The sequence below is a fragment of the Macaca mulatta genome, chromosome 9 (genome assembly GCF_049350105.2).
Source record: "Macaca mulatta isolate MMU2019108-1 chromosome 9, T2T-MMU8v2.0, whole genome shotgun sequence".
Taxonomy (NCBI): Eukaryota; Metazoa; Chordata; class Mammalia; order Primates; family Cercopithecidae; genus Macaca; species Macaca mulatta.
Genome location: NC_133414.1, coordinates 56,315,028 through 56,325,066, shown reverse-complemented (window position 1 = coordinate 56,325,066; position 10,039 = coordinate 56,315,028). Strand labels below are relative to the sequence as shown.

General features: G+C 41.3%; 1 protein-coding gene across 1 annotated transcript; it reads left to right on the top strand.

Annotated features, from left to right (window-relative positions):
• The first annotated feature begins 8,705 nt into the window (after positions 1 to 8,705).
• LOC100424793 (uncharacterized) lies at positions 8,706 to 9,822 on the top strand. Its single transcript, XM_028826289.2, is given in 5 exon segments — positions 8,706 to 9,087; positions 9,265 to 9,301; positions 9,303 to 9,645; positions 9,647 to 9,695; positions 9,698 to 9,822. Coding segments are annotated over 5 exon segments (936 nt in total).
• Positions 9,823 to 10,039: the final 217 nt, after the last annotated feature.

Here is a 10,039-nt window from a genome sequence, read left to right as displayed (position 1 = left end):
AGAAATAAAATCCTTTACAGACAAGCAAATGTTGAGAGATTTTGTAACCACCAGGCCTGTCTTACAAGAGCTCCTGAAGGAAGCACTAAATACAGAAAGGAACAACTGGTACCCGTCACTACAAAAAAAATTGTAAAGACCACTGACACTATAAAGAAACTGCATCAACTAACGGGCAAAATAACCAGCTAGCATCATAATGACAGGATCAAATTCACACATACCAATATTAACCTTAAATGTAAATGGGCTAAATGCCTCAATTAAGACACAGACTGGCAAATTGGATAAAGTGTCAAGACCCATTGGTGTGCTTTATTGAGGAGACCCATCTCACATACAAAGATACATATCGGCTCAAAATAAAGCAATGGATGAATATTTACCAAGCACATGGGAAGCAAAAAAAAAGCATGGGTTGCAATCCTAGTCTCTGATAAAAAGACTTTAAACCAACAAAGATCAAAAAGACAAAGAAGGGCATTACATAATGGTAAAGGGAACAATGCAACAAAAAGAGCTAACTATCCTAAATATATATGCACCCAATACAGGAGCACCCAGATTCATAAAGCAAGTTCTTAGAGACCTACAAACAGACTTAGACTCCCACAAAATAGTAGTGGGAGACTTTAACACCCCACTGTCAATATTAGAGCAACGAGACAGAAAATTAACAAGGATATTCAGGACTTGAACTCAGCTCTGGACCAAGTGGACCTAATAGACATCTACAGAACTCTCCATCCCAAATCAACAGAATATACATTCTTTTCAGCACCACATAGCATTTATTCTAAAATTGACCACATAATTGGAAGTAAAACCCTCCTCAGCAAATGCAAAAGAAAGGAAATCATAACAAACAGTCTCTCAGACCACAGTGCAATCAAGTTAGAATTCAGGATTAAGAAATTCACTCAAAACCCCACACTTACAGGGAAACTAAACAACCTGCTCCTGAATGACTACTGGGTAAATAATGAAATTAAGGCAGAAACAAATCAGTTATTTGAAACAATGAGAATAAAGACACAACGTACCAGAATCTCTGAGATACAGTTAAAGCAGTGTTTAGAGGGATATTTATAGCACTAAATGCCCACAAGAGAAAGCAGGAAAGATCTAAAGTCGACACCCTAACATCACAATTAAAAGAATTAGAGAAACAAGAGCAAACAAATTCAAAAACAAGAGAAGGCAAGAATTAACTAAGATGAGAGCATAACTGAAGGAGACAGAGACACGAAATACTCTTCAAAAAAATCAATAAATCCAAGAGCTGGTTTTTTGAAAAGATTAACAAAATAGATAGACCGCTAGACAGGCTAATACAGAAGAAAAGAGAAAAGAATCAGACAGACACAATAAAAAATGATAAAAGGGAGATCAACACTGATCCCACAGAAATACAAACTACCATCAGAGAATACTACAAACACCTCTACGCAAATAAACTAGAAAATTTAGAAGAAATGGATAAATTCCTGGACACATACACCCTCCCAAGACTAAACTAGGAAGAAGTCGAATCCCTGAATAAACCAATAAAAGTTCTGAAATTGAGACAGTAATTAATAGCCTACCAACTAAAAAAAGCTCAGGATCAGACGGATTCACAGCCGAATTCTACCAGCAGTACAAAAAGGAGCTGGTACCATTACTTCTGAAACTATTCCAAATGAGAGAAAAAGAGGAACTCCTCCCTAACTCATTTTATGAGGCCAGCATCATCCTGATATCAAAACCCAGCAGAGACACAACAAAAAAAGAAAATTTCAGGCCAATATCCCTGACGAGCATCAATGTGAAAATCCTCAATACAATACTGGCAAACCAAATCCAGCAACACATGAAAAAGCTTATCCACCACGATCAAGTCAGCTTCATCCCTGGGATGCAAGGCTGGTTCCACATGTGCAAATCAATAAATGTAATCCATCACATAAACAGAACCAATGACAAAAACCACATGATTATCTCAATAAATGCAGAAAAGTCCTTCAATAAAATTCAACACCCCTTCATGCTAAAAACTGTCAATAAACTAGGTGTTGATGGAACGTATCTCAAAATAATAAGAGCTATTTTTGACAAACCCACAGCCAGTATCATACTGAATGGGCAAAAACTGGAAGCATTCCCTTTGAAAACCGGCACAAGACAAGGATGCCCTCTCTCACCACTCCTATGCAACATAGTATTGGAAGTTCTGGCCAGGGCAATCAGGCAAGAGAAAGAAATAAAGGAATTCAAATAGGAAGAGAGGAAGTTAAATTGTCTCTGTTTGCAGATCACATGATTGTTTATTTACAAAACCCCATCGTCTCAGCCCAAAATCTCCTTAAGCTGATAAGTAACTTCAGCAAAGTCTCAGGATACAAAATCAATGTGCAAAAATCACAAGCATTCCTATAAACTAATAAGGTAATAGTATATTAATAATAATATACACAAACAGAGAGCCAAATCATGAGTGAATTGCCATTCACAATTGCTACAAAGACAATACAATACCTAGGAATACAACTTACAAAGGATGTGAAGGACCTCTTCAAGGAGAACTACAAACCACTGCTCAAAGAAATAAGAAAGTACACAAACAAAAGGAAAAACATTCCATGCTAATGGATAGGAAGAATCAATGTTGTGAAAATGACCATACTGCCAAAGTAATTTATAGACTCAATGCTATCCCCATCAAGCTACCATGGACTTTCTTCACAGAATTGGAAAAAACTACTTTAAATTTCACATGGAACCAAAAAAAGAGCCCACATAGCCAAGAAAATCCTAGGCAAAAAGAACAAAGCAGGAGGTACCACGCTACCTGACTTCAAACTATACTGCAAGGCTACAGTAACCAAAACAGCATGGTACTGGTACCAAAACAGCGATATAGATCAATGGAACAGAACAGAGGCCTCAGAAATAATGCGACACATCTACAACTACCTGATCTTTGACAAACCTGACAAAAACAAGCAATGGGGAAAGGATTCCCTATTTAATAAATGATGTTGGGAAAACTGGCTAGCCAGATGCAGAAAACTGAAACTGGACCCCTTCCTTACATCTTATACAAAAATTAACTCAACATGGGTTAAAGACTTAAACATAAGACCTAAAACCATAAAAACACTAGAAGAAAACCTAGGCAATACCATTCAGAACATAGGCATGGGCAAAGACTTCATGACTAAAATACCAAAAGCAATGGCAACAAAAGCCAAAATTGACAAATGAGATCTAATTAAACTAAAGAGCTTCTGCATAGCAAAAGAAACTATCATCACAGTGAACAGGCAACCTACAGAATGGGAGAAAATTTTTACAATCTATCCATCTGACAAAGGGTTAATATCTAAAATCTACAAAGAACTTAAAGAAATTTACAAGAAAAAAAACAACCCCATCAAAAAGTGGGCAAAGGATATGAACAGACACTTCTCAAAAGAAGACATTTTTGCAGTCAACAAACATATGAAACAAAGCTCATCATCACTGGTCATTAGAGAAATGCAAATCAAAACCATAGTGAAATACCATCTCACACCACTTAGAATGGCGATCATTAAAAAGTCAGAAAACAACAGATATATATATATTTTATCAATGTAATGATTTCATTGTAAATTCTGTGGTTTTTAGCATATAGACAATAATGTATCTATGAATAATTATATTTCTAATTATTTCACTCCAACTTTATTTCTCTTTTTTCCTTTTTTTAATTGACAAAATTGTATATTTATTTAAGGTATATAACATGATGTTTTAATATATGTATATATTGTGAAATGACTAAATCAAGCTAATTAACCTCACACATCTTTTTTGATGGTAAGAAAATTTAAAATCTACTCTCTGAGCAATTTTTAAGCATATAATACATTGTTGTTTCCTATAATCACCATGTTGCACAATAGAATTCTCACTTATTCCTCCTGTCTAACTGAAATTCTACATTCTTTAACCAATATATTCCCTGTCTCCTACTCTCCAGCCCCTGGTAACCACCTCTCTGCTTCTGTGAGTTCAACTCTTTTGGATTCCACATATAAGTGAGACCTTGTAGCATTTGTCTTTCTATGCCTGGTTTATTTCACTTAGCATAATGTGATCCAGGTTTATCCTTCTTGAAAATGACAGGATTTCTTTCTTTCTTAAGGCTGAATAGTATTTTGTTGTGTATATATACCATATTTTTCTTATTCATTTATTTGTTGATGGACAGTTAGGTTGTTTCCATATCTTAGTTATGGATAATAATGCTGCAGTGAACATGGGAGTGCAGATACCTCTTCAATGTAAGTATTTCATTTCCTTTGGATATATATCCACAAACATAATGGCTCGACCATGTGGTAGTTCTGTTTTTAACTTTTTTTTTTTTTTTTTTTGAAATGGAGTCTTGCTCTGTCACCCAGGCTGGAGTGTAGTGGCGCGATCTCGGCTCACTGCAACCTCTGCCTCCCGGGTTCAAGCAATTCTCCTGCCTCAGCCTCCCCAGCAGTTAGGACTACCATGCCCAGCTAATTTTTGTATTTTTAGTACAGACAGGGTTTCACCACATTGGCCAGGCTGGTCTCAAGCTCCTGACCTCATGATCCACCCGCCTCGGCCTCCCAATGTGCTGGGATTACAGGCATGATCCACCGTGCCGGGATCTGTTTTTAACTTTTTGAGGAACCTCCATACTGTTTTCCAAAATGACTGTATTAATTTAAATTCCCACCAACAGTTTACAAGGGTTTCCTTTTCCACACATCCTCAACAACATTCTTTAATCTCTTATATTTTTTATAATAGCCATCCAAACAGATGTGAGGTAATATCTCATCCTGGCTTTAATTTGCATTCCCTGATGATCAATGATGTTGAGCATTTTTTTAATAAACCCATTGGCCATTTGTATGCCATCTTTTGAGAAATGTCTTTTCAGGTCCTTCACCCAATTTTTAAAATTGGATTACTTGTTTCCTTGCTATTGAGTTCTTTCAGGTGCTTATATATTTTTATATTAACTCCTTATCAGATGTATGGTTCACAGATATTTTCTCCCATTCTGCAGGTTGTTTCCTCACTCTGTTGATTGTTCCCTTTCCTGTGCATAAGCTTTTTAACTTGATAATTCCAATTGTTTATTTTTGCTTTTGTTGCCTGTGTTTTGGGGTTATATCAAAAAGCAATGGCAACAAAATACCAATGGCAAGAAGTTTTCCCATTTCCTCTAGATTTCAGAGCGGGATTGTCCAGTATGGTAGCCACCATTTAAATGTGTGACCATTTAAAGTTAAATTTAAACAGAAGTGTTACTCTTTCAGGTCTTACGTTTAGATTTTTCATCCATTTTGAGTTGATTTTGTTATATGAATTGGTTCTCTACTCTTACTGTAAAACTCTCAAAGACTTTATGTAAGATTGGAATTTTCAGCTCTGAGAATTCAAACTGGCACACAAAACTAACTGAGGCGGGCCGGGCGCGGTGGCTCAAGCCTGTAATCCCAGCACTTTGGGAGGCCGAGACGGGCGGATCACGAGGTCAGGAGATCAAGACCATCCTGGCTAACACGGTGAAACCCCATCTCTACTAAAAAATACAAAAAACTAGCCGGGCGAGGTGGCAGGCGCCTGTAGTCCCAGCTACTCAGGAGGCTGAGGCAGGAGAATGGCGTGAACCTGGGAGGCGGAGCTTGCAGTGAGCTGAGATCCAGCCACTGCACTCCAGCCTGGGCGACAGAGCCAGACTCCGTCTAAAAAAAAAAAAAAAAAAAAAAAAAAAAAACTAACTGAGCCTGGTGTTCTCCTTAAGGACAGATATTTTTTAACTGAAGATTCACGTTTTTCATAAACATAGGATGATTCAGGCTTACTATTTCTTCTGGAGTCAGTTTTGGTAATTTATATTTCCTGTAAATATTTCTACTTCACCTGATTCCAGATTGATTGTCATAAAGTTGTTCAATATATTCTATTTTATTACCTTTCTATTATTACAAATAGAATTATAATTCTATTTGTAATTGTGCCTTCTTTCACTTTTGGCATTGGTTTGGTTTGTTTGTAATGTCTTCTCTCAGTTTTATTGAACTTTTTGATTCTAAGGATTGATTGTTTTTTCCCTTTATTCCCTCCCTCCACTCAAAACCAAAACCAACTCAGGCAAGTGTCTTTTCCTACTCTGTTACTCAAGAATCACAGTCAACTTTTTCTATAGAGGGCCAGGTAGTAAATTTATTCTCTTCTGTGGTCCATACGGCTGCAAGTATTCAACTCTGCCCTCATTTTGCAAAAGCAACTACAGATAATATGATAAGGAAAGACATGGCTGCGTTTCAATGAAACTTTACAAAATCAGGTAGTAGGCTGCGTTTGGCTTACAGGTTGTAGTTTGCACATCCCAGCTCTAGATCCAGCTGCTGTAAAAAGCCCAGCTTCAGATCCCTCCCTCTAAAGAGGATATTGATTGCCTGTCCTCCGCCCTACTCCCAGGACAAAAACTGGATGACAATTGCTTATCTTTCCAGTTTCACTTACTGTTTCCAGCTTTGAACCTCTTCATCACTTCCAGGCTTTTCAGACATTCTTTATTTTCACATATGATTAACAACGCATTTTTAAAGATTTATTTTAAATATTCTATCCAGCATTGTTAGATGTTCTACACTGGTTTGGTTTTTCTGGCTATTGCCAAAAATGGAAATCTCGTCACTGGATTTTGCCATAGGGCATCTTTTTCTCTTCCTTCCTTCTTTTCCTTCTTCCTTTCTTCCTCCTTCTTTCTTTCTGCCTTTGCTACAAAGTACGGGAGGAGGTGGAAGTCTGACTCCTGTAACTAAGTGGAAAGCTTCCATTCTCAGGCAAATACTAGGAATAATATTACAGCAGGCATCAGATGAGAGGTCTGACCTGACTGTAACAATTCAACATCACACTTCGGACACACTCTTGATCCACAATTCCTGATTTGCTTGGAAATTGAATCATAAATGATGATTTCTAGCAAGTGTATTTCTGATAGTTGGTCCTTGGATGAATTAATTGGTCACTTTCAGGGAAGCACTGGTTGACCAGGGTTTAACTGAGGACAATGTAAAAGAACATTCTGTTACCCAGAGAGTACAGGCTTATGTCCTGTGGGAGGAATAACAGAAAAAAAAAAAATGGTAGCAAGGCTGGGAAAAACTGAGCACCTTTTCCCAGTGGCACCAAGTTTGAGAAGTGGCTGATTCTGCAGCATCTGGATGAGCAGCAAGAACTGGGAGGAAACAGTGGAGCAGTGGAAGATCTGAAGCTAAGAGGCTCAAGGTTGGCCAGTGAGCAATCTCACAGCTGGGAAAGTCTTGCAGACCCAAGACAAGGAGTCCCTACTTTCCTTCTTTGATTTAGAAACTTTTGTGAAGGGTGATAGCTGTGTGAAGACATGGGAGAAACCAACCCTTTAATTAAATTCTATAGGTTTAAGGTTTATTATGGTTTGTGTTGATCAAACCTCTTTATAGCCTATACCTAGAGTACTCAAACTCAGAGAGACAGAAAGTAGAATGGTGGTTACCAGGAGATAGGGATGGGAGGGAAGGAGGGAATGGGGAGTCTGTGTTAAATGAGGACAGAGTTTCTGTCTGAGATGATGAAAAAGTTCTGGAGATAGATGGTGATGAGGATGTACAACAATGTGAATGTACAAATTTTATGTTATGTGCATCTTACCACAATAAAAAAAAAATTTAAATATAAACCAAACAAACCTCTTTGTAATCTCTTTCAAGTGAGGAATTGCCAAGTGCTCAACAGGCTGCTTAGAAGGGGAGGCAGGGGTGAGGGGCAATGCCAGGCACATGGCCCACTTTGTACACTTATGATTGCTGTTATTTATTGAGTATCTACTCTCTCTGCCACCTCCTACACTAAGCACTTTACATGTACTCATTCTAATCCTAAGAAAGAGAAAAAGAAAGAAAAACAGGAGCCTGCAAGGGTGTGCGGTACATCATGTAGCCCACATTTTACAGAACCGACTTAGCGTCCTTGTGGTAAGAGTGTTTCTGGTGAGATGGTAAAGTCGTGTGTTTGTGAATCGTACATGATTCAGTTCAATTTTTTTGGAGTTAATGATTCTACAAGAAAATATAGTCGAACTAGACATTCACTTATGGTGGAGCTCCGCTGGGGTTCCTGGGCCTGCTGACTGTTTGGTCCTTAACTCTTAGTAACAGGGCTTCTCCCTCCCTTCCCCCAACGCCCAGAGTCCTCCTAACAGAGCCCCTGGCCGAGAGGCTGCTGCTCTCAGGCCCTGGCCAGGGTGATGGATGTCAGTTTGCTCAGTCCTTACTCCACGTGGGATAACCAAGAATGTCCAGATTTTTACTTAAATTAGAACTGGCACACAAAGCACACAGTCTGGCAAAAGAGGACTAAGCAGATACATGTGAACTACCACAGTCAAACAGCCTCTAGTGGCACAGCTGTGGGACATCGATGTACTTGTCAATGGCGGGGATGGGACAGGAGGCTGCAGGACACTGCACCTTCCTAAGGCCGCTCAGGAAAAGGCCAGTCCCCAATTTGTTTCACTGTGAGGCGGTTGTGCGGTTAGAGCCCAGACACGGTCACCAGACTCCCAGACTTGGATTCAGCTCCACATCGTGTCACCCTGGGTAAAGGATTACATCTCTGCATGCCTGGGTTTGTCACCTGGCAGCATGGATGCTCAGGTGACTGACCCGTCAGGACTGCAACAAAAGAACTGAAGCTGCAGGAGCGAGCTGGCTGGTGCTGTGCGGAGCTGTGGTGCAGAAGGCCCTCACCAGGGGTGCCCAGAGCCGGGGTCTGTGCGCCGCGGACTGGGTCCAGGTCACAGGCGCTGGGTGAACAGAATGAGAAGACGAAGTGAGGATGTACTCGTTAGATGCTCACGAAAGGCCTTCTTCCCCTTGGTTGGGAACGACCCCCCGGAAACTAGCCCCAGGCCGCACCTGGATTCAGCTGCAGGCAACTCAGAGGAGCACGAGCCCAGGGGCCTCGGGAGGGCTTCGGTGGTTAGGAGGGGGGTGAAGGGAGACTCGGGAGGGCCGCGGGTGGGAGGTGGGTGGGGAGGGGGTCCTCTGGAGGGTCTGGAGCCCGCAGAAGCCTGGCGATGACGCAGGCCCAGTGCACTTGTCCCGGGCCTCCTGTCTAGGCCCACAGAAGCTCCATGTTGGTTTCTTTGTACCCACATCACACTTACTGTATTTCTTCTTCTTCTTTCTTTTCCTCCCCCAGCAGCTCTAAGAGCCCTACAGCTTGCATGGAAACGCAACAGACTTCCCTTTTGCACTGTCTGCGGGGACAACTGTTTCAGCCATGAGGGGACGAGGGGACGCTGTGCTGTGGGGAAAGCCCGGGTGGCAGGAGGTGGCGGGGCTCCTGGAGGAGGTGCTGGGATGTGCTGCTGTGGCTGCTGAGAAAGGTCCTGAGGACGCAGCCCGCCCCTTCCCCGAGCTTCGAGCTTCCAGGGAGCCCCGTGGGGAAGACCGGCAGGGTCTCCGGGAGGGCGGAACAGGGGAGCCTGGAGTCTCAGGGCTGAGGGGAGCAGAGTCTTTCTGGGAGGTGAGCGTCCCCAGCCTGCCCTCCCTGCTCACTGCAGGTCGCGCACCTGCTCTGCTCTGCTCTGGGCCTCCCCTCAGCCCTGGCCTCGAGGCAGTTTCCTTTCTGCCAGGTAGATTCTGTGCAACTTCATTTATTCAGAATCTGGATCAACAAATGAACACTCAGGGAGGAAAGGGGTGTTTGGAGGGGTGGAGAGGTTTCCAAGCAGGCGCCCACCTGAGGGACCCCTGAGGGGAAACAAAGGGGACTTAAAGCCAGGTTTCCAGCTCGGCCACCCCTTCCTTTTTTTGTCTTTTTTCTTTTATTAAAAGAAATATAAACAAAGAACTTGAATTATTTTGAAATAACTCTTGGTAGCTGGACTGTGTTCTGTTGACCACAACATTGCTCTGGGACTGAACCGCGTGGGTCTCTGCTCTTCCTAAGTGTTACATAAGAATAGCGAACC